A 25592-nucleotide genomic window follows, 5' to 3' on the forward strand; every position below is an offset into this window, starting at 1 on the left:
CTGTATGATTAAAATGTAAACGTACACATTGACTCGGGCAGCTATTTTCCCCCAAGCTAACTCTCTCTCTTTCGCCGCTGCAGCCATGTTGTTGTTTTTTTTTTTTGTTTTTTTTTACGAAATATGGGCTCGTAGTCACTATATGCTTGTAGTAGCACATCCATTTCTGTCGGGGAAAAACGCAGACCTATTTTGGCTTGGTCCTGTTGCCATGGTGACTCGTAATTTCTTCACTCCATTGTTCAGGGCTTTTTATAGTCGCGTGGCACGCGCCTAACTCTGAGTCAGACAACTCAGAGTTGATTAAACCAACTCTTTTCAGCTGTTCTGAAACCGAAAACTCGGGGTTTTCCAACTCTGGGTAAGTCAACTCAGAGTTCAGGTTTGAACTCTGAGTTTGTTAAACCGCCTTCTTGAAATAGGCCCCAGGTGTGAAATGGTTAAGAAAACCTCTAGGAAATGGAAATGTCAACTCACTAAAGGAAGTAGAACAAAGTGAAATGAATTGAGCAGCTGAAAATGTAAAGGTGAGAAGAAATTAGTTTTAAAAAACTGAAGGTTTGAAGATTTTAGATTTGACCTGAATGTAACTTGAGCAGATGTAACAGGCTGACACTGTAAATGGCAGCTGCTTGTCAGTGTGGCCGTGTACTGACAGTGAGGAAGGAGGCTGTGGTTTTCTTTTCTTACACACACACACACACACACACACACACACACACACTATTTCACTCTAAATGTTGTACAGTCACATAGAAACAAACATGTCATACTGTTTCTTCCTGCAGTGTTTGGCCTGTTCGATGGTGAAGCCGGACACGTTGATGAACCCGTCTGCCTTGTCGGCCTGCAGAGATGAGAAGCAACACCTGTCAGCAAACAGCTCAGCGATGTGCAGACACACCGGTGCCTGTGTGTCTGTCAGGCTCCTCTGTGGTGTCGGTGGTCACAGGATGCAGCCGTTTGCCTGGGTCTCTGACCTGCTTTCTATCTTGTTGTGTTACAACTTCACTTTTCACTTTGCTGAGATCAAGTTTGTTTTTTTTGTTTTGTTTTTTTTTTACCTGGGAACAAATAATATTACAACAGCGCAGCATGTTTACAAGAAACCACGGTAACATGTTACGCCCTATTCAGCATTTGGAAGCAGTAAAAATAACATTTAATAAATGGGTTATAACCATGGGCCAGATTTATTGTTTTTATTTAACCAGTTGAAGCCTCACTGACATCTCTTTTTCCAAGAGTGACCCGGCCACAAGGGCAGCACATGTGAGGGCCCCCTCCTATAGTGCGTTTTGGTCAGTTTCGCATTGAGTTTGAAATTGAGTCGAGGTTTTTGAAGGGATGCATGTTGCGAGCATCTTAGCAGTGTGTGTTCACTGACACCTACCATCCTGTCAGCGTACCAGTACAGGGAGCACTTCTTCAGCACAAACCAGTATTTCTTCCATTTACTCCCCAGGAAGCTGCACCCCTCCTTCCTGCGGTGCAGCCATCCCTGGCAGTCTGCCACGCCCAGGTCTTTGATGGAAACCTGCCGCCGACTCATGGCTGCAGTCAGCCTAGAGAGGAGAGAGCAAGCTGGGATTCAGATGTCACATGTTCAGGCTGGACAGAGCATTTAAAAGCCTTCATGAACCAAATGGCTTCTACAGTCCAAAGTCAGTACGTAGTGTAACGGTCCTGAAACCCTGACAGAGCCTCCACCATGTGTCACTGAAGGCTACTACTCTCATTCTTCCATCTCTCCGACTTCTCACATACTGTCAATGACTGGACCTGAACATTTCAGATTTCGACTCATCGCTCCATAATCCTCTTTTCCACTGATCCTCACTCCAGTCTCTGTGAGCGTTTGCATTTCTCAGCCTTTTCTTCATGTCTCCTTCTGAAAAAGTGGTTTTCTGGCTGCCATCCTTCCACGAAGGCCGTCCCTGATCAAGCTTCTTCACACTGTGGCAGGAGCAGCTTGGCGTCCAGATGCTGAGCCAGGTCCCTGCTGGGTGTCCTCCACTCAAAGAAGAAACTCTGAGACACTTCTCATCAGATTCTGACAGTTTTCTTGCTCTTTATTCCTGGTTTTGTCCTCAACCTCTCTGGATTCTTCATGTTTCTTTAGAACAGCTTGAACACCACATCACGAGTGTCCAGTTTGTTGGCCGATTTTTTTTCCTGGCATTTTTGTCTTAATAGTGTGCACATATTTCCTGTATTTTTTATCAGTATTCCGATAAATAAATATATATATAGTCCCCATAACATTGGTAAAACAATAGATCTAATGGTAGCCTGAGAGTTTTGCTCAGTATGTACATAGAGCTGAGAACACAACCTGACAACGGTCTGTACAGTAGATGTACTGTCATACAGTAGCTCATGATCTCCTCAGTGCGTTTGAGAAGTCTGTAAAATATTACAAATAGGAATTTGAACATTACTAGTAAGTAATCAAAAGTAAAAGCCACTTCACATTTTGCCAATGGAATGATTTTAATTTGAAGGAGCAGCAACAGGCAATGATCAGTTTTAATAATAATAATACAAATTTCTCTCATTCTGTACAATCAGGGCCTGATGTAAAACAACTCAGCTCTGGTCTTTGGCAAACATGATGTAACTACAGTCACTGCTGAAAGTCACAATAAATTCTACCTCCTATTTCTTCAGTATGTTTCAGGTAGTTTTGGTCTTGTCTCTCTGCTCACACCATAACACAAAGTGTGGTTACTGGGGATGACCCAGACTTAACTGTCAGCAGTTTCCATGGCAAGCGTTTCTTCACTATAAACTACTGTGTACATTAAAGTTTCTTTGTGACTCTCTGCTGTGCAAAAAGCAAATCTAAAAGAAGTCTTACCTGCAATCTGGGCATCCAGCAGCTTAAGGGTTTGTCAGCAGATGGACGAGGAGGAACTAGTTTGTTGGTGCTGTATGCGAGGGTTTATACACCAACCCGTAACCAGACCACAAAGTCTGAATCACACATTATTTGAAATGTCACATATTTCCTGTTTGACACATTGTGATGGCCCTCAGTTTATCAGCCAGACTATATGCAGAAACTTCCTCTTTGTTGTCCAGAAAATTAAGCATTTCTGCATCTGCAGTCTTTATAGTACATGATGTATTTAGCAGAAGTTGCTTCTTTGGTACAGACGTGTTGTTAATGTGAGCGAATGAAACCTTTGGTGTCAGCATTTGTGCTGGCTGTGTGTTTCATCACACTCAAGCTTCCACTATCTGTCCACAGCAGACGTCTGTTTTAATGACATGACTGGAAAATTAAAACCTTAACAGCAGAAAATTCAATTTTAAATGCATTGTTGCATGTACATAGGTTTGATAGGTCTAAATATCCTCTAATATTGTGTTTAAAAAAAAAAAAATCCACCCTTCAAAATAAAAACATTTGACACCAAATTTCATTTAAATAAGTTTTAGATACAATGTGCACAGACACACATAGGGACTGACGGAGGTGAATATCTAACTCGCATGAGGAACTAAAAGATTAGAGATCATTTGTAGTTTGAACACATTAGATTCACTGACTATGAGGGTTTACTAATAAGAACAAGGTCAAATTTCCCTGCAGGTCAGGAGGAAAAGGACTCGGGTCAGGAAAATATAAACCCTTCCGTTAGAGAAACAACTTCTTTACTTGACAAAAATAATCATGCTAGTCCTGACGTCCTCCACTAGATGGAGATATTTGCTTCAAAAGCCAGAAGCTGGGCTGAAGTTGTCATCTGAGGCATTACATTGTTTTATTATATATATATATATACACACACACATACACACACACACACACACACACACTTTAAACAAACTGTTGACCGCAAATGATTCGTTTCTACTTCACTCCACAACAGTGGTGAACACCATCCCTACAATAAAAATCTTTTCATGATGTCCACCATAAATCTGTTATTTGCAGTGCAAAGTACTGAGTTAAGTGTCTTTTAATACTTTTCTAAATAGGAGATAAGTATTCAGTGAACGGACTAATGACTGCAGCTCCAGGACATCGAATGGCTTAATGAAGAAGAAAAAAAAAAAAAAAGTGTTGTATTTTAATGTACTCTACAGCAATAAAGTGTGTAAAGAGTGAAGGAAGTCCAAAGTGAAAATTTTAAAATTTACCACTTTATTTTTGTACTTTCCACAAGTTTCAAAGCAGCACAGAGGCACCTTAATGCAGAGAGAATTAAACTGGTGAAACAAAATGACTAACAAAATACTTGCATGTCCTAGTACACGTACATGTGATACATGTATTTGGCAACACAACAGTTTTACAAACCGAACTGTCCAAAATGGAGAATTTCTGAATAATTTACCTTTAGCAAAGTTGCATATTCTCCCTTAAACAGCGGCCACAGGTGGTAACTACTAGATGATCACACACCGGTTTTCACTACATTTCCTATGATTCTCTATACAGCCATCATTCAGTAACTGATACTGTATTTTGTTTACGAATGCCACTTTTTGTTTGCAACATGATTTCTTTTGCATTTCTTCTTTAAAAAGTTAGTTTCAAATAAATATGTGATGTTTAAAAATCTAAACACTTCAAATGTTAGAAAAATGTTTAGTTTTTTTAAAATCTAGATCACCTCTGTACTATTTACACTTCCCATTACACTGATAATCTCTTGTACAGCTTCATAGCTCTTGCATAAAGATTTATTAGTTAAAAGGCACCGAACACAGGCCAGAAACACTTTGAGGAAGCTTAGAGTCCTTAAACTGCAAACATCAGAGGATCCATGATGGCTCCCTTTGTTACTGTGATTCCTTTGAAATGTATATTGTAACAAAGCCTGTGTGAAGTTTGAGGAATATTTAAAAACACTATAGTACTCTTGTATATCTCCCATAGTTTTAAAAGCACACAACATAAATGACAAACTGAGTCTGTAGTGTTGAAATGAAAACATTTTTAAAAACATATTCACAAACCTTTTTGTCCAGACAAACTAAAGTCTAGATGTGAGAGGCACTGCTGGCTCCTGAGACTGAGAAGTTCACCACTGTTGATGTAGGTTTACACTAGTATCGTTATGTTTGTGGCTTCAGGATTATTTAGATTTCAACTCTGATTCAGCTTGTGAGCAAGAAATCAAAACCTACTGAAAACAAAAACCAAGTTCATTTTCTGTAGCTTTGACCTGCCATAAACAAAGATTGAGGTATTTTGTGATTTGTCATTCAGGTGGTGATTCTTAAGAGTTAAAATACTAAAAACAAGAAGCATAACTAATGTATCTGCTTTCATGCACAAGCACAACGGTGGCTGCTTTTCGCTTGTTATTCCTTGAGTCTGGTTTCCACTATTAAAGTGTATTTGTTAGCAGATTCCTAGTTTTCATATATTGGAGACAGCTTCAAATTAAGAACTCATAAAATTAATTCCATATTCCCTCGATGCAGCTGTTCAGGATATAACTGCAGTTGTCTAAATATGAGCTGTATGCAAAAAGAAAAATGGACAAATTCTCTTTACAAATTTAATACAAGACATTATTTCAGCAGCTAAAACCACTTATCAAGTGTCTAAGGCTTAAAGAGAGGTATGTTTCTACATAAGGGTGAATCTGCCGCAGTCAGCAGTTCCACTTTCCTTGCAGCTGTTAGGTTTTCCGGGTACAGAAACAGATGTAAATGGGAGCAGATGAAAAACTCAAACCCCAGATCTGTAAAGGGCTTTTCAAAATACTGCAAGTGCTGTCACAGATGCTTCATCAGTGTTTTCATTCAGCCTCCTGATGGGCAACTGCAGCAGCCAGAGTCAAACAGCTCTTCTCATTTGTTCATTTTTCTAGTAAAAACAGAAAATTTGTTAAACGAATTTCCCAGGCTTAGGTTTACTAGGATGTTCCGCATGGGGAAACACAGTGACCTGCTCTGTGGTGCTCCTGATTTTTTTGTCCTGTGATCCTGTGGAAGGAAGATTCTTCTCCACTGTAAGATCTTTGGTTCTCTCCACAGGCTAGTTTTCCATGAACTGTTGCATTTCACCTGAATGTCAAACTTCTTTCTTGACCCCAGTTCACAGCTGCTAAAAGCCTCCAACTTAACAGATACTTAAATCAGGTATCCTGAGGATCAGGGTGGGGCTGAGAATAAACCAGCTCCTCCATGAGCCAAATGACAAGAACGAATCTTATCTAAAACTTTTTAAACCATGTTTTTCCTCCGTCACTGACTCAGCATCTTGAGACGAGCCAGCCACCCACTGAGCAGTGACGTGGACTGTTTGGTTACAGCCTGGCGAGGAGAAACAGCAGCAGACTTTTTCGATGTTGCTTCGTGGTAAGGGATGGTAGCACTGCTGTGCAGTTCGGCGTTGATGAAGCACTGGCTGCCCCTGATGTGGTCGACGCCACGGACAGACGGATGTCCTCGGTATGGCAAAGGGAAACACGGCTCCTCTTCTGTGATGGTGCTGATCCCATCGTTACTCAGGTATCTGTGCAGAAGGTCCCGCCCTGTTCAGGAGGTGAGACAGGAACAGGAAGTTCAGTGATCTGTAGGTTTCTCTCTGGTGTCCAATCATAGATAACTGAGTGTAAAAACATCAACAATGAACAAACGATTGAATTTAATAATGTTTTTGGGCACTTACAGTCCATCATACAGTATATGATGCATCCCCCAATAAAATAGCTAATAGGAAAAAGAACATTTAAAGCTGCGGGTCGGTCTTTTTGCTCCGATTCCCCATTTAAAAAAGTAGAGCACTGTCATCTGAGCTGCTGGGACCCATTAAAGCAGTTGTTGTTGACAACTCTGGGTAGATTGTGATGACTCAAGAAACTCAGCCACATGACAGGAAGCCACAGCAACAATGAGAGAAGGAAATAAATGAAAGCAAATGGAGTTCAGATAGAAACACTGACTTTCAGCCTCTCATACATTCAGATAAAAAAAAAAAAAAAAAAAAAAATAATATGAAAGAATAAAAACTACAGGTAAAATGTTGGAATGCAGTGGAGAACAAAAACATTTCTAATCCTCTCTCAGACATGAGCAGCACCTGAGATCCTCCAGTATGTTCTTCCACAAACTAAATGACACGGTAGTCTTCAGCTGGATTTAAACTTGACACAAAGGGTTAACAGCAGTGGACTTACAGTTCAGAATCCAGTTTCACACTACACAGACGCATTGTACATGATCAGGCCATGTTTTGTTTCCTTATGCTGCCCACAGTCACTGTGCAGCAGCAGTGAGTATGAGGTCTGACGTGGTGATGTCTCTGTCACTTCTTTAATGGTCTGAACAATCTCACTTTAGAAACGTATAGAGGAATCACCAGCAGCCCATGCTGACAAACACAGCTCTAGTTGTTCATATACGAGATGCCTGTAGTTGTTGTACTCATGACAGGTGGTTACATTTTTGAACATGTGCGCTATGTGCTCCCTGCTGTAGCTTCACTTCAATCCCTTTAGACAAACACACACACAACCCCCCCCCTTCAGGCTTTACTGTTAAGAAAATCAGATTACAAGATAAAATATTGTTTCTCTTGAAGCAACAAGTAAGACTTGACCAGTGGGGTGAGATAAATCTTATTCTTTTGTTTTAGTTCTTTAAATGGACTTGGGCCACTCTGGTTAAAGATCCTACAACAACACTGCACTATCACTAGAAACAGAAAACGTGGAACTTTCATCATGCAAATGATTTCACATAAAACAGACAGCGGGTCACAGGTTGCTACAGCAGTCTACTAAGTTAACACTGTTGTTAGAGCCACGTTAAGCACAAGTGGAAAACTGTCCACTTTTCTACGTGCCTTTATTTAACTGTTCTGACATGAAAATCCATTAACAGCCCCTTATCTCAGACAAACAGCCAACACACATTCAAATCTACACATCAAGCTGCTGTAAGAACCAGACTGAACTGTGTCTGAAATCAGTTCTGTCGATGCAAAATCAGCTCCTTGGGTTAATGATCAGCGAGGTAAAAATTCAAAGCACGCAGCTCGCTCTGCTGCCGTTTGTGTTCGGCTGTTAATGAGGCAGACAGGTGGCCATTACTGATAACAGTCAGATTACAGGTTCAGCCGGGCAGGTGGTGCTTACCTTTCCTCCCCTGCGGCCCGGGTCTGGAGGGTGGGTTGGACACGCTCGAAAATGACTCCACTGGCATGGACACAGGTCGAGGTTTACCTGCAAACCATCCAGAAAATGTTTTAGAACCTGCATGTACATCAGTGAATTATTTCATAGTCTGCGTTTACTGTCAGGTCTCTCCCTCCTGCTCCCAGTCTGATCTATGGTCTTATCTGTCCACCAACACTTCATATGCGTCATTTTCATACCTGAATTTCAAAAAGTCGATGCAACCCCTGGGTCAGGACTCTTATGAAGTAACATGAACTTATCAATGTTTCTGTGATTTTATTTTGTAATAAAAATATATGTATAGTTTCAACATTATCCATATGAAGCAGAGTTCATACCTTTCTGCAGTCAATTTATATGTTGACATAATGTGTTTCTCATGGTTTTGTTTGCCAAAATCATTAAAATGCTGGAAGCTAAAAGTCACTGACCTAAAAATGTTGACTCAGAGTACCATGACACAGAAACCAGAGAAGAAGAAATCCTCCTATGGGTACTGATAAAAAAACTGTCTCCCTTTAGAAGAACAGTTAGCCTGTTACCACTCGTACACCTGCACAGCAAAGCTACAGGCTCCTAGTCAGCTGAGCTTGGACAGCATCAGCAACTAGTCTGGCTCTGCCACCCACCTACCAGCACCTCTAAAACATACTAAACATCTTGTTTCAAATCTGTGCAACACTATGTGTAAAAACTATAATTTGAGATTTTTATGGGGCTTCTAGCCACAGGGGTTGCAAGCCAGTGACTTCTGTGCTGGTCCCAAGCCCGGATAAATAGAGAGGGTTGCGTCAGGAAGGGCATCCAGCGTAAAAACATGCCAAATTTAAACATGCGAATCATCAGTGCGAATTCCATACCGGATCGGTCGAGGCCCGGGTTAACAATGAGCGCCACCAGTGCTGTTGACCTACAGGGTGCTGGTGGAAATTGGACTACTGTTGGTTGAAGAAGGAGAGGAGGTAGAAGGATTCATAGACAGAGAAGTGAGAGTAGAGGATGCCGAGGATAGAGTTGGGTGGAAACAGATGATTCGCTGTGGCAACCCCTAACGGGAACAGCCGAAAGAAGAAGAAAAGATGTGCACAGAGAAGTGTGGCATTTCAAAAGTTTGAAGGTTCAGACTTGGTTTGAGAGCCACAGTTAGGGTGAAATAAAAAATTCTGCTGATGAGAGTCCTCATAGACATATTTGTGTGTGTAAGTGCACTTACAGTGTGTGGAGGGGCGCTGTCGGAGGCGGACGGCGACTGGCTGGTTCGGTTCAGATGGGGGGCTCACACACATCCTGCTGTCATCTTCAACAGTGACGCATTGCTGCACGTCTGAATCCAAACACGAGTTTGGAGACTTCGGCCTCATTTCCACACCTGGAGATGTGTTCGTGTTCCCATCTCTGCTCGGAAAAACAGAACAGGAGAAGGGCCAACAACATCATACTGTGTGTCAGTGTAGATGTGTGGTGTTCTTGAGGATGAACCGTTTCCCAGAAGCTCTGTTGGATCAGTCTGATACTCACAGTGGTATGTACGGCGCAGCAGGGGGAGGAGGGATGTACAGATCCAAGATGGCCGTCTTCCCTCTCTTCCCAGGAACCTCTGAGATGTCTGGCTGATCAGATCTGTAGAGACCTGGAGCTCCCTGGGAGGTCTGGATACAAGAAAAGAGGAAGAGGTGATGATGAACTTTAACCACCAGCCCGCCAAGTGTTCAGGCAGAATAATAACAATAGCTAATAATTAATGCTTCTGATGAGGACAAAAGCATCGGACACAAACAAGGTCTTTCTAATGCTGCTATTTCTCCAGTTTTTGTGGACTGTAGTGTGATCTCTGTAGCACAGAAACGGAGAGACGACAAGAGGATTCCTAAATAATGGTGCTTATCATAAAACGGAACACCATTAAACCCACCATTATCCTCATTCAGCCCCACATACACTAATACTCACTAGAGAACAAACGTCGATTCATCCACCACTGAATGTAGTCCCCAACACATGCACCATTTCCTCCTCTTTGATTAAAAACTACAGTGAGGAAGTTACTGAGAATTCTTAAAAAATGAAATTCTATATGTTTGTGAAGTTTTTTTCTTTGATTTGTGTCAGTGGGCTTGGAGCTGAGAGCCTCAGATAGGTTAGAGAAGTCTAAGAGACAGATTAACACATCTAGACTGACTTCAGATCTGTTTTTATAGCTGACTGAAGACCGAACTCCTGAATGGAACTGAATTTGTCTTCCAAAAACGCACACATCCTAGAAGCCTATCAGCACAAAATCCCTGCAGGCTGTTTGGTGAATTCAGAATCGTCACATTGTGGAGTATCATGAGTCACCATCCAAAGAAGTCTGACATCAACGCAGCCTGATGTTCAGCCTGTTTCCTATCCCATTTTCCAGGAAAAGTGAAGAATAGATCCATTGTTGACCCACACCCCTCAGTGAATAGGCTGACCGGGTGGCTGCTATTTTCTGGTCAAATCGCCCACAAACAGAAACAGCTTTAATGCAAACTAAAGATGACAAAGTGAAAACCATAGGGGCGTTATTTACCCAAACACTGAAACACTTGGCTTTGCTGCCGCTGGGGATCAACAGCACCTCAGCGTTTTATTGCAAAAAACTAAAACCAAAGTCCATTTCACTCAAAACCCAAACTAAATCAAAATGAACACCAGACATGAGAGCAGAACCTGTGCCTGGTTTCAGTGTCATGCTCAAAGGCACTTCAGCAGGGTTGGTGTTTGAACTTCCTGCACTGAGGGAGTGTCGTGGCAGCTCACCTGTATAAGTGGCGGTCTCCAGCGCAGGTTCTTCAGTGGAGCAGGTGCAAAGGTCCCAGATGGCCTCTTCTTCACCAACAGGATGATGCTTCCAGACTCCGCCCTCAGCTTTTCCACCAGGTGCTTCAGCTGCCAGCCCACCTGGACCAATCACAAACCAGAAAACAGAGCTGTCATGAACACTGTGGCCTTTAGAGGGTGCTAGCATAAAGACATTCTTTACCAATTAACTACAGTTGTTGTTTCAGCAACTGAATCTCTTGTATGTGTAAAACATCTCATGTCCACTGATTACATTGACAAACCAAAAAAATAAAGCATCAAGTCAATTTAAACGAACGGTTCAAAGAACTACAGTTTAGGAAATAGTCTTATTCGCTCCCTTCCCAGGAGCTAGATGAGCGTGCTACTCTCAACTGTGTCCATTAAATCTCAAACAAGCATGTCTCAAAATGTCATACTGCTGCTTTGGACTCACCACAGTCTGTTTGTTGACTTGAATGACTTCGTCTCCAGCATGAATCCTGTGGGTTTTATCTGCAGGAGACTGAAAGGAAGACAGAGAATCACAGTGTTTTACTGTAGAAATGAACTGAAGAGACAGAAGGTCAACACACGAGTCAGTGCACAACATGCCAACATCTCCTCTGATGTTTCAGGAGTGTTTTTAGACGTCTGTGAAACGCTCTAATGCTTGAAGGTGTCACAAAAACAAGCTGGAAAACATTTACAAGACTTCCAGGGCCAGCGCCAGGCCGAGCACTCACATTCTCTGTTGTTCCTGTGATGATGTGAAGTCCGTCGTAGGTGGATTTTATGTAAATCCCCTGGAAATTTAAACAGAGTGTTTATGAATGTATATATGAACATTCTATATAAATATAGCCTGTGGTTTCTCTGTAATTCCTGGCGATGGTGGTTGTAGGGATTTCCTTGTGGGGCCTACATCTGCTTCTGTTTTTGACTTGGGACTGATTGCAGCTCATGGTACAGCACTAAAGTACCTGTTAGTGCTTCTCAGGCAATGTCAGCTTAAATTGTGTGGGTTTTCTCTTTACAGTACTCGGTACCAATGTCACAGTGTCGTCCTGCTGATATGGTCTGAATGTAAAACGTCTGTCCTGTATTAGTCTTTTGGTTCATGCGGTGTTATTGTATTTTCGGAGCTCACCAGTCCCTCCCCAGACTTGATGTTGGTGATGTGAACCTCCTCCAGACAGGCCATCTCACTCTTTGAGGGGTCAGAGGTTGCTCGGCCTGTCTTTTCACAGACACCATTTAGAGCTCTTGACTGAAACACGATAAAAAAATAAAACATATTCAAGGTCAGTATTTGAACATTACATTCACAAAAAGTACAAAGTCACATAAACAGCTGAAACAAACAGTAGATCACCTTAAAATTCATCAGCCACTATCTTGATAACTAGTAAAGTCTTAAAGTCTGTTTTCCGACATGGTTCCTGGTTCTCACAACCTCGCAACTGGTCTTGCGTTGCTGTAAAATGAATATTTTTGCCTCTTAGACAAAACAAGTCATGTGAAGAGGTCACTGTGGGCTCAGCCACACTATGGCAGCCATCTTCCACTTTGTTTTGTGGAAGAAAGACGATCATGAAAGCAACATGTGCATTGTTTGAGTCAAGACTTTTCATGTTGCTTCTGTTTGGACTCTACACACTTCCACTGTGTAGACTGACCAGGTTTCACAGCCCAGGAGGCTGTAATACTGCAAATATACTTTCAAAGGCCAGAATGACACCAAGTCTAATAAAAGTAAAACAAATAGGGGGGGGGGGGGGAATTTGAAAAGCCTCACTGCCAATGCTTTTTTTTTACAAAAGGGGGGGGGGGGTGGAATCTGAAAAGTCTCACTGACAATGCTTTTATTATACTTTATTTGTTAAGTGGATGATTTCTCAATTGTTTTAACATTCATTTTCTTTCCCATATTTGTGGTAAAAGCGGTAAATTCAATATAACCATCATACCGTACTAGCTTCTAGGTTGCTACCGTGATTAAACTGTTCATTTATCTGAATTATATTCTTATTTTGTACTTGGAATATCTGATGGTACAACCAGCAACATTTAATGACTGCAGTGACAACAAACATCATAGCAAAGCTGGGACTGGTTTTGTTCTTAATAATGACAAAGATACATTTACAATACACACAGTTTATAAAAAGTAAAAGGGTATGACTGGCTTTCTACTGACAGTAGGTTGTTGGCAGCAGGTGGTCTTGTTCCACTGTTTACCACCTGTGATGAAAGGTTTCTGCTGAATCACCACCTGCTGTGGAAGCACTAAGCTGTCTGACCCTGACCTCTGACCTCACTGTGGAAAGGGATGAGCATACATCGGAAAAAATAAACTAATAAACTAATAAACCAGTGAGACATGGAACAGCATCACAAAGAAGCTAGAAATTTGCAGTGCTGTAGTCCATTTGGTCAAACATGAGATAAAATGGATCCTCCAGCAGCCTGAGGCCTACAAAAACTGAGCACAGTCTCATGTTATCATTAAACTGACTAGACACCTCAGCCTGAAGCAAAGTGAAAGATGTGAGGTCACGGGAAGCCATCAGGAAAACTCAAACCCGCAGGAAATTATAAATAAACCATGCTCCTCTGGAAAACTCATCAGTTCTTTTGTTTCTATTGATTTGTACTTAAAGATTTTTGTGATACATTTGTTACACAACTGTATCCACACAAACAGCTTCAAAGCTGTGAACCACACTATGTCAGTGTTTTTAGGTCTTGGTGCGCCTTATCTATATTTGCAGCGTTTCCTCCTTTGGTTAACTGTGTTTGTCCAGGTGACAACAAAGCCACTAGCACAGCATCTTCACCAAGAGGCATCCACGTTTCACTGCTCAGCGAAGGAACTGAAATGCTGTTAGTTCGAAGTAACAAACCTGCAAACACCTGCAAAAAATCTTGACATCATTGGCCACCAAGCTCACATGGAAATAAACACAAAACTGTCACATTAAAACAGCTCATACCGCCTGATTTTTCACAGGTATATATGAAAGAGTAAATAACTGTCTTTATTAAAAAAAACAAAAACAAAACAAACAAAAAAAACCCACTGTGCCAGTTTCCTTATTGCTTTGTATAAAGGTAGCAGCTCACAAACACCTTGATTATTAGTTAATACGTTAAAGCTCCTTTGTTGAATTCATGTAAAACCCGGAGTGGTAAAACTGCGACTTGTGACTGACTGGTGTTACTGGACTACCAGAGTGATAATCATCTCCTCCTGTAACTGTAACTAATAACTGTAATTCCCAAAATGTCAAATATTCATTTAAAGAGAGATAAATGTGGTTTTATCATCCATTTATGGAGAAATGCCAAAATGTTAACAGAATGACAACTGACAGAAGTCAGTAATAACTTTTACACAAGTTGCATCAGGATTGATGAAGAGGCTTGAAGGCTCTCTAAGGAAAAGGAATAAAACCAATTCCTGATTTTTGTGTAAGGTCATCAACATACGCAACTACACTAGAGGAAAATCAGATGTCATAAGGTCATGTTAGAAAACAGAAGTTTTCATTTAGGAAAGTGACTGAACATCAGCTGATTCAGTGCAACTAACAGGAAGAGTTATCGGAGACAGGAAGTGGATGCTCCTGAGCTGAATAAACAAACCTGCAGCTTCACATACACACACACGCTCTCTCTCTTTCTAAACACCACAGGACACTCAGTACAGCACAGGAAAAGGAAATGTGTGTGTTTTAGCATCTCCCTACACCCACAGCAGAGAAACAAGGGGAAGCAGCACTCACCACTTCCAGAATCTTCTCCTCCATCTCATAAACTGTACAGTCCTGCAATTAAAGAGAAAACAGACTCAGAGACTTCACAACACTGCGGTCATAAAACAGCCATCTGCATGTTTAACAAGGCCAGCGAGGAAACAAGGTGTAACTAGTGATTTGAACAAGTGGACTCAAGTCGGATAGTAAAATAAAATATTCTTGGAAAACAGGTGTGTTTAGAGTACAGGTAATAGTGTGATTTATTTCTATACCTTGTCTTGTTTTTGAAAAGTGATACAACAACAAACAGCTCATAATATTCTAAACAGATTCACAAAAATCAGAAAAAGTCACAATTAAACCCTTTTACCATTTAGTGTTTCCTCATTAAAGCTGCACAAACACCGTTACATTAACAACTTTACTTTGGAAAGTTTGGGACTACAATCTATACACACAATGTGTGAGGCTGAAGGAAAGATATAACAAATGTGCAGCAGGGCCATAGTGACCACGGAAGTCCTACCACTGAGACAGAACAATATTCCATCTGTTCCATGAAGAAGAAGAAAAAGAAAAGATCTTATTTTGGTTGCCAAGTTGCAACATGGGTGTGTAGAAAAAAGGCTGGAAAACAAATTTATTAATTTATTATAACACACAGAGTGAAAAACTTTGAAACAGTAGCAGTTTGTTTTATGACAAGCAGAATTTGAAGCCCCTCCCATCAAATGAAGCAGCTTTCCTTTCCAGGGCTCTGCAAGCTTAAGGAACTGTGAGTGTGGCAAATAGAGACGAGATGGGAGGAAAATAGAGAATGGAATCAGCGGAAAAGCAAATATTTGACAAATGGCAGCCTACAAGAGAGTGAAACCAGAGGGAGGGATGGCGAACGCCTCCCAGAGACAGAAGATTCCTCCTGTGGTTGGTGAAATAACAGCTCCCTGTAAACAAGATGACAAGATGATTGCATGACAGCGGGGCAGGGAGACGCCTCAGCGCTGTACAAACCTATGCAGTCATGTCGGAATGTGACACACTACAAAAAAAATACCCAACTTCACCGTCACTTCAACTGTACATCCTACAACATACTTTCCAAATTTCACTTGTGCTTTTTATAAGTGGGAACACTGAATCAGGTTTGTGTTGATGTTTTTTGCTGAGCTTTTGTGTTTACTGCCATGGTCTGTCTGCTCTTATTGGCTGAAGCAGGTGCTAGTTGGGGTCAAAGTATTTTGTGTGATCAGTGTTTGTTGGCATGTCATATTAGAAAGATCACAGAAGAAGCAGTACCAAGAACCAAACATCTGAAGACTGACAAGTTTCATTAGCATCCCCAGGCCTGAGGGAGTAGCTTCTGTCAGCAGGTCTCCAGTCTACATGATGTCTTCTTCTCCATAGCTTATCAGCGTCTGTGCATGTGTTTGCATTTATGTGCATGTGGGCAGGAAGGAGGTGATGACATGCTAGTGAGCATTAACACCTGTAGTGGAATACAGATACTTTAATATATGTATAGTCCTTCAAATAAAAGCCAAATTAAAAGTGATTCGAAATAGCCCTGAATCGTATCACACATCGTCAATATAGTTTTTGTATCTAATCATGGAGCATATATCCAGATATGCATCGAATCCTGTGAGAGGGAGAGATACACATCCTTACTAAATTATTTTTGCATTAACTTAAAATGTGATGTGTGAGCCGCACTGACCTTCTGGACGGTGGAGGTGAGCTCCAGACACAGCTGGACGATTGTGCTTTTGGTGGAGGCGAGGTCATCTGTGCTGGTAAGAGGAGTCCTGGACAGAGAATATTACTGCTGTTACTGTCAAAACTGGAAGTGTTTTCTATGTGCGCCTCACGCTGCAGATAAAATTCCATTTTAACAAATGAATTAATCCACACTGAATCCGTTAGAGACACCTCCCATAGAACCCTCACTTTTTTTTTTTACACATCTATTTTTTTCCCCTCTCTGCTACATTTAGTGAAGCGCAATCTTCACAGTCAGCTGTTTAAATCACACAAATCCTGTTGTTTTCCCATTTCTACTGGTATCTGCTGTGACTGATCAGGCTGCTTGAGTTTCACTTTCTCCCTCTGTAACAATCCGGAGAAAATCAATAAATTGCTAGACTATGTCAAAACACCAACCCAGGTGATTGTGTCTGTCAGATGTCAGGTATGTTATGACTGCTGGTGTTTAGTGTGTAACAGCTGTAGTGACGCGGGAATGTTCTTCAAGCCGATACAAGCTGAGAGCATATTAACCTGCCACTGTTGTGTTACTTTCCCCACCAAAAGTATATGTTCATAGTAAAACTGGGTGTCTTGAATGAAAGTGAGATGCTGCCTAACCAAAACAGCGCACTTTTAAGAAGCTTTATTTTTATTAATTTAAGAACACTGACAACTAATCATCTGTAGTCATTTCTTTTCTCCTTCCCATCACAAGGAAAGTGTAAAAATGACAGATGGCCCATAATTTTTTGGATTCAGAGCTATTGAAACAATGGGGAAAACAACACTGTGACCACTTAACAAGAGGAGAACAAACTGAAGCTTGGACCCGGAAACAGAATGTTATGTCACCACTTAACAAGCGGAGAGCAGGCAGTCAATGTGCTTGTGTTTACCTGTCCAGCCAGGCCAGCAAACTCTTGGCAGCTCCGATCAGCTCGACCACAGCAGTCAGGAACTCGTTGGTGGGCTGATGGGAGTTTTTGCTGTGGTAGACAGGATTCTTCCTTCGCTGTGACACGGCACTGTTCAGGCTGTGGTGCGCTGCTCTCATCTTCCCCACCAGAGTCTTCAGGTTGTCTGATTCCACTCCATAGTTCTGTACTCAGATACAAAAAAGGCAGATCTTACAATTTAAACATAACAAATACATCATGAACATACAAGAATTAATACCTTAAAGCTGAAACCTGTAAGGTTAGAAGGTGTTAATTTCATGTTGCTGCCTTAGTTTTCCCCATCTCCTTTCAATAGTTACTGCTTGTCTGGGAATCCCTGGGAACTGCCAATACAGCCTAACATGTAACAGTAACATTAACAAGCTTCCAAGCACCAACAGACAAATGTTGATTCATTTATCTACTGCAGCCTCTTCTTCTGAGCCTCCGATGGAAAACAGACCACCTGACAGCCAACGGAAACTGCTGGAAAAACTGCTTTGGCTCTTCTCTACATGCTGCACACTGTGAACGCATGTGAGTGTGTGTCAGGGGAAGGGTGGGGGTCTCTAACAGGTGGGAGGGGTCACATCTGTTTCCTGCTCCATAGCAGAGAACAGCGCTGCACCGAAAAAAAAAAAAAAAAAAAAACATACATGTCACTTGACCTTCAATTCAGTCTTACAGGAAAAGTCTCCCCGAAGCCCTCGAGCTACTGACGATGTACTCACAACTCTTTTTAGTAGTTTACATCAGCTTTCCTCAGTGTGAGGTCACTAGTATGTGGACAGGTTTCAGGGATAAAAATCATCACTAGTAAACGTCCTCTTAGTGCGGTCTCCTGCCATGACCTTCATCCCAACCAGCAGGGTGCTGTGATTTGGTAAGCTGGCAGAACATTAATTTAATGATACTGATGTTTACATGCCATTTAACCAAAAAGACAGCAAGAAAAAGGAAAGAAGGAAGCAAGGGAGAGCATATCAGGATGAGAGAGGTGAAACTTAAAGCCCCTGAAAACTTAGTTTCAAGCTTCAGGCTCTTTCCAATAATATATTCATGACTAACTGTGCAGCAATCAGAGTTCAAGTTTCTGTTTCTTTAAAGAGTTTAACACTCAAAACTTCAGCTAATCTGCTTCATCGCTTCACCAGCAGTGTGTGGGTGTGGACTTAGCAGATTTACATTTTTCCAACCTAAACTTCAGGCCAGTGAGAAAAGCCCAGTCAAAAACACAGACACAGATTTCTCCAGTGTGAACATAAACCCAAAAGGTTTTTGGAGCATATTGTGACTGTAGGCATACTCGGCCTCCGGCTCCATGTTATTGGGACAAACTCCACTTCCCACCTGTCCTGAACAGGTTGAGTAGTAGAGAGAAAACAAAGATGGAAATAAAACTCAGTGGGTATTTTGTTGGCCTGTGTGGGCTGCTGCTTAATGGCAGAGGCAAAATAGACCCCAAGGCTGGACCAGGTGAGAACCAATGACCTAAACTGTACCGACATGCAGAACTGGAGGAGACATTCCCTTCTCTCTCCACCAGCACAAGGACAGTAGGAACCAGAGCACGGCTAGTTCGGAGCTGATCTGCTTCACTTCAAGATAATGTCACCAGTTTTTGTTCAACAAGCTGAGTCAGCTCAGAGACAAATGTCTTTCACCCCACTGGCACATTTTTTTACTAACTGATAACAACGCACAATTACCACACTTTTTTTTAAAACTACACAATAAACACTTTACAAACTATCTTTCAGTTGACATCTCAGCTGTCAGATATTCTGGCTTTAATTATCCTAACGTAATGTTGTATTGGTTGATAAAAGAATAAATTAACCAAGCTTCAATCACATAACTTTAAACAGCAGCAGCAGTTTCCATGTCTGATAAGTGTCTCACTGCTGTGGTCAGTCACCTTTTTTTGTCACCGTCAGTGACAGCAGAGTGTCGGGCTCCATTTAAAAAGGATCCTACTGAGCAGAGTTACAGCACTAGATGTAAATCCTCCTTTTCACTGTGCCATGTTTGTGGTTTTTCACATTTTAAAACACAAAGTAAACACACTTGTATTTTTAAAGACAAGCTGTGATACTTGCAGTATTTTCAGGTCATTTAGTTGGGTTAAGTCATTTCTGGCTTCAGTCTTGTTTAATTTAAAACAGTGAAATAAATCAGAGGATAAAACATCCTGTGATTTATAACATGATTTACTTTTGAGTTTGAAGGAATATAGTTTACCCCCTTCAGCAATCATTGGATTTATGGAATAGATGAGCCAAAGGACTCAACGTTCTTCTTTCCTTCAATGCTTCTTTTAAGCAGAAACTACTGCTACACACATTTACAGTGCACAGCAGAAGCATTAAAACCAGAACTGTGGGCATTTTGCCAGATGTGATAAAGATTTAACAGAGTGCATTTTATTTACATCAGCATATTCTCTGGCATGAGGGCTAGGCCAGTGTAAATTAGTGATATCAGTCATGGAAATGAAGCAAACAAAAACACATCAAGATGCAGGGTCCAACTCAGAAGATTCTGCTGCTCTCTCATATTTAATATACAGTATCAGGCACTTTCAGCTAAGGTGCTTCCTTATAATCACATTCTGGTATTTTCATGAAGATTGCTGTGATGTGTTGTTTGTACTTTAGTTCCTTTAGCCTCTTTCCATATACAGTGACCACAGGATTCTGAAATCAAGTGGATCAGTTATGTCTCGCTGCACAACCACATAGGTTTGTGCTTGGTACAGGACCTAAAAACCTCTGTCTCCCCCACAGACATCCTGAAGTAGGTCCAAAAAGGACCACGGTACAGTTTCAGACCCTGCACCAAGCAGTTGCCTTTTTCAATCACTATAGGATGCATTACTTGCATTTATCAGAACCAGCACCTGCAGGTCATCATCGCTTGATGTGGACTTCTGTAGCTCAAATGTTTAGAAATTCACACTCCATATTCATGCCACATTTGGTGTGAATATATATATGGCACGTTTAAATCTCATCTGGGGAGAGGGGAAAAAAGGCATTTTGTACCCTTTATTTGCGTTGTTCTGCATGTGACCTTTAGACTGAACAGTACCACTGACGTTGAAACTGAAGGCATTTCTAAGTTGCCCAACTTATAATGATAATATATAGCAAGTAAGACAAGTCATGATTCTGTTCACAACCTGTAAATTTAAAATGCCTGAGCCACATTATGATGCTCATTGATCTTGTGATGATAGTGTTCCAGTGCTTTGTTTTTACAGCAGAAATCATGGCCCAGGAGCTACAGTTCAGTGTGTACATTTCTGTGTGATCTCACACCCTTAATAACCTTCCTGAGGAAAACACTGGCAAACATTAAAAGACCCATTTAACATCTGGTACAGGTTACTGACCAGGGCACACAGGAGATCCACGGCCTCCAGCACCAGCTCCTGGTGTCCGACTCGTGAAACGCCCAGAGAAAGCAGCTCCTGGTGGGACATCCTGAGCAGTTTCTCCCCGTCCACATGCTGCTGCTGGAAAGATGGAATATACTGCTGCACGCCGTCTTCCAGACCTGAGGGACAGACACAGAGACAAGATGAAGACACTAAGCACAGGGTAAAGAGAAACATAAAACTCCATTTGAGCCAGAAATACAATAAAGCAAGTCGTGTTTGGCTTGATTTACAACATATTGCAATGACCTACTTTGACCTGCCCAGGGTGCAGCAGTGCACAGGGAGGCCTGATACCACAGAGGAAGAGAGAAAATGAGACCAAGATCATCTGTACAGCAGGTGAGTTTCAGTGAAACTCGGCTCTGTTATGATCCATTCAAGTTTGACAGCAAACACAGCTGTTGAGTCAACACCGACTTGTTGACTCTTCTTACTGATCCATCACTGTAACAGCCAACAGCTCACACCGTCCTGTATCCTCACCACACCTCAGCAGTAACACCATCACGTTGGCTTTACACAGACACACTGTGCATTCATCAACATCAGCTCTACTGTGACTCATTGCGGTTTACAGCAAAACCATAACTACCATTTTTACATGTGTGAATTTACAGGTTTTAACCAAGCAGCAACCTCAAAGGCTGAGAAATGAAACCAATGCTGCCAAGTGCCAAAACCTGCAGTTCTGCAAACGGCCACTTGAGGCTGGCTCCAAAAGGGAGTCAATCCCCACAGACTCCCATGTTAAAATGTCCAAATTGACAGCAGAAATAAACACGTTTACAGCCTGGTTCTGGTCTTTATAGCTAATTTCTCCTTCCACGTGAACTGTACAGGGGGTGAATTTTTACATAACGCACCTTTTAAAATTATACTGAGGCTAAAAGTTCCACATAATTAAGGGCGTGGCCACTTTGAGTGACAGACAGGAATGTCCTGCCATTGGTGGCTGGCTGCTACCTGTCTAAAGAGTTCCACTCACACGCCGTTTCTTTGCCCGTTTTTGGATTAGATGTAGCAGATGCTGTGACGCACTACCGATATGGCAACGGCCACACTTGAGCTTCACAACCGCTCTCCATAAAACCAGTGGGGTCACGGTGGGTTTGTCCAGCTTTACCAGCTAAAAGTGTCATAAAAATACATTAAGAACTTTGGAATCATGTACAAAAAAATGACAAAATGCACTGATATTGCTTTAAAAAGCAGAAATAAGTTGTAGTTAGGTCGTTTTTACACTTAATGGTTCAGATATTTTCAAATGAAAACTGACAACGGCCATTACTTATGCAAATCAACTTTGTAGAGCAAGACAGCAACACTTGGTGGTTTGGTGTTTGACTCCAGCTGTTAGTGCAAGAACACGTGTTCCACCAAATGGCTGATGTTGTGAAGAGCATGGCAACACGGCCAATCAGCACATGGCCAGCAATACGCCTGAGCTGGTGTGAACAGTGGAAAAGAAAACAACTGCCACCACTGTTGAAGTCATTAATGTGTTTGTCTTCAGACGGACACGGAGGGCGACAGATGGCTGGGGCGCTCTGACAGCAGGGAGGCACATTCCTCCTCAGACTGCTGATGTGACACCTCGACACTGGGAGACTAGAATAACAAAACAGTAGAAGGGTGACATGCTATGGGCCTTCATATGACAAAGAACAATTTTACCAGCTCAGTTCTGTCAATTAAGTTTTCATCCTAGTCTGAACACTGGCAACAAAGATGCATTTTCAATGACTTGGACTTCTTACATTTAAATCTCAAATTTTTTTGTCAGTTTTGACATATATCATGTGAGTGGCAAATTAAAGTTCTATCTGATTTACTTGTCAGCAGTCCTGAACCTCTAAAGACTCGCTGCTTTTGGTTTCTGCTGCAGCAAATATGTGGTACAAGTCAGGAAAACGTTCTACTCCTGTATGCTCCTGGAACGATGCCCAGTAATCAACCTCCATGATAATCATATACTCATACTCCCTGCCTAGAAGGCAACCATCCAAACTCAAAACGCATATGACAAAAAACTCCTTTCACTGTTGTCTGTCAGGGCCGGACGACGCTTGTCGAAGGTTTGTGGTCCACAGGAATGCGCTGGCAACAGCCTGGATCCCATTTCTCACAGCTGAGGAGTCACTTTCATCTCTCAGCTGTGCAATAGGGTGGGCTGCATATCACGCCGCAGACAGATCACCTGAAGTGCACGCTCACCTTAACATGCACATCTGAGCTCCTCTTCAGATTTTTCCTTCAGCACAAGCAGGTGGGATAAAGTTCATTGTTTTGGGTCTAGAGAAATTTTCTCGTTGTGAAAGTGCGCTCAGCACTGGAAGGTCCGTTTTCAGCGTAGTTAAAAAAATAAATAAATAAAAAGGAGGGGGAAAATAAGGTTTAGCACATATTTACAACACACAGTAAGCAAATTGACCCCAGCAGGATCAACCTGAGTCTGGCACAGCACCAAACATCCAGAGTTGGGCCCAAAGTTCTCATGAGAAAAAAAATTAAATGCCACAAATTTATGAGACAGTTGAGGCATTTTTCTCATTCCACATGTTGTCGGGTTTGGCACTTGGCCGGAACGTTTTGAACATGGCTTTAAACTGGCAATGAAATACTGCTGAGCGGTTTGTGTGTTTGGCTTCTCAGGCAGCACAATTAATGCAACACAGATAACTGGGGCAGGCTACACGAACACTGCCAAAACAATATGCAATGAATGTGGTATGAAGAGAAAAATATTTTACTTGTTTCTATTGGACAGTTTTCTGCTTATACGTTTACCTTCCAAATCATCTGCCAGTCATTTTAATATTTTCATCATGTTTCTGCAGCATTTTGACATTAGAAACGACACTGATGTGTATCTAAATGTCACCGTCCTTGTCATATCCAGTAACAGACTTTAATTTCCTTTAATCCTCCAGTAATGTGGGATCAGACTAATTTAGATATTTTTACCTGTTTGAAAATGTTTTTCATCCAAACAAACTGATCTTCACAGTGAATTATCACATCACCAGCAGATTTCCCCTTCTTTCTTTCCTTTTAGATTTTTCTAACAAGTACAGATTGTAATGGAAAGTTTTACAAAGTACACTGAGTCAGGTTCTACACCGAGTCAGTGACTACGATGATGAAATATTCACAGCCTTTTTCTTGTGTGCCAGGGGTTCCTTTCGAAACAGGTGAGATGCGATCCTGATGCTGGCATCAGATCAGCTGCTTCTTTAGAAACAGCTCTGAACCACAAACTACAGCACGCTCGGACACCAGCTGTCCACCAACTCTCAGGTGACAGCACAGCACAGCTCATCACCCTGAAAACACCCCGTTTGTTGACAGAATGCATTTCAATCAACATGTTGGAGGCTGACCAAAGTGCACAAATACCCCGACAACTTCGCACCAACTTCCTATACAAGTCATATCAATAATCTTGACAATACCCCAAGATGCAGTTCATCACAGCTTAGCAATGACTTACAAGAAATAAGTAAAAATGACCTATTCTCTTGGGAAACATGGCCATTTGTAAGAACAGGGTTTTAAATCAACCTGAAAGGGGGTAGATTTTTGCAGTGCATTTCCAGAGGCCCAGTCTCCACAGTTTACTTTAGTCACATGTAACAAAAGTTCATTTCTCTGTCTGGGGTTTCATGTTTGCAGGAGACTCCAGGCCTCTGGCCTCCTGTCAGTCAGCTCAGGGTGGGAAACTATGTGAACCGACAGGGTGGGAAAGTCTGACTTCTTACTGCCACAACAAAACCGTCAAGACACCGTCACTGCTTTAGCAGCGTAACTGTAGCTGCTAAAATGTTTGGTGATGGAAAAAACAATTTGGAAGAAGAAGCTTTATTTATTGTCATTGTAACATATATGACAAAATTATGTTTGGAGCCGAGGGCCCCAGGCCGCTGCGTGTATACGCGCCGCCATCACGGGCAACTAGGGGGGTTCAGTGTCTTGCCCAAGGACACTTCGACATGTGGACTGCAGGCACTGAGATTCGAACCTTCAACCTTCCAGTACTGTTGCCTCCCCGCAAACAAAGTCAAACCCTGTGGGCCCACAGACCTAATATGTGGCTCTCAAAGCCTGGCACAGCATGGTCTGTAGGTCCTTGTTGAAGACTAGCTCATCGGTCTGTGACAACAACTCCCACAGAGACCAGAGTGCAGCTCAGAGTTACACACTGATTGTTGTGGACAGTGTGCACACACCTACAGAGACGTGTGGGCTGCAGCAGGTACAGTAGCTGAGTGTTCCCTGCACAAGCATGACCATTTTTTTAACCTGATGTCCTGCAGCTGGTTGTGTCTTTAAGGCATTTTGTAATTTCACAGGATTGTACAACAGGCCTTGGACATGGTCTATGCTTTCTGTAGAAACACATGATTTCATTGTTGGTTGTACACGGACTCCAGATGAACTGAAACTACTTGATAAAGTTTTCCATTCCCAGTTGAACATCGCCTGATCATTTCAACAAATGGCATGCATTGCATTGTCAAAGCACAAAGGCAGAGTTCGGACCCCGGCACTCCCCAACTGGGGGCAACAAAAGGAATATTTAGCCCACCTCCACCAGGACAAGGGTGGAGAGCAGAGAGGAAAAGTGGCCAAAGAGCACTTCGACTATTCATAGATCCACTGGGCCTTTGTCAAAGCCTACAACATCTCTCTCTCTCTCTCTCTCTCTCTCTCCCACACACACACACACACACACACACACATTTCATCTCACTAG

General features: G+C 41.9%; 2 protein-coding genes across 4 annotated transcripts in view; both read right to left on the minus strand.

Moving 5' to 3' along the window:
- LOC109952087 (interactor protein for cytohesin exchange factors 1-like) overlaps window positions 1-3139 on the minus strand; it is a 6136-nt gene extending 2997 nt beyond the window's left edge. For 2 of the 3 annotated variants that reach the window (XM_020586948.1, XM_020586951.1), the window contains exons 1-3: window positions 2861-3139; window positions 1394-1565; window positions 774-847 (exon numbers count right to left, since the gene is read on the minus strand). In XM_020586948.1, coding sequence (XP_020442604.1) covers window positions 774-847; window positions 1394-1552 — 233 coding nt within the window. In that variant the 5' untranslated portion in view covers window positions 1553-1565; window positions 2861-3139. The remainder of the gene's footprint in view (window positions 1-773; window positions 848-1393; window positions 1566-2860) is intronic. The other variant, XM_020586949.1, reaches the window with a different exon arrangement.
- Window positions 3140-5505: 2366 nt separating this feature from the next.
- LOC109952086 (connector enhancer of kinase suppressor of ras 3-like) overlaps window positions 5506-25592 on the minus strand; it is a 26962-nt gene continuing 6875 nt past the window's right edge. Inside the window, exons 2-13 of the mRNA XM_020586947.1 lie at window positions 20792-20955; window positions 17356-17558; window positions 16431-16518; window positions 14741-14782; window positions 12103-12222; window positions 11699-11758; window positions 11410-11478; window positions 10932-11072; window positions 9666-9796; window positions 9361-9542; window positions 8106-8192; window positions 5506-6500 (exon numbers count right to left, since the gene is read on the minus strand). Of these exons, the coding sequence (XP_020442603.1) occupies window positions 6211-6500; window positions 8106-8192; window positions 9361-9542; window positions 9666-9796; window positions 10932-11072; window positions 11410-11478; window positions 11699-11758; window positions 12103-12222; window positions 14741-14782; window positions 16431-16518; window positions 17356-17558; window positions 20792-20955 (1577 nt within the window). The 3' untranslated portion in view covers window positions 5506-6210. The remainder of the gene's footprint in view (window positions 6501-8105; window positions 8193-9360; window positions 9543-9665; window positions 9797-10931; window positions 11073-11409; window positions 11479-11698; window positions 11759-12102; window positions 12223-14740; window positions 14783-16430; window positions 16519-17355; window positions 17559-20791; window positions 20956-25592) is intronic.

This window comes from Monopterus albus, unplaced genomic scaffold (assembly GCF_001952655.1).
Source record: "Monopterus albus unplaced genomic scaffold, M_albus_1.0 scaffold431.1, whole genome shotgun sequence".
NCBI lineage: Eukaryota > Metazoa > Chordata > Actinopteri > Synbranchiformes > Synbranchidae > Monopterus > Monopterus albus.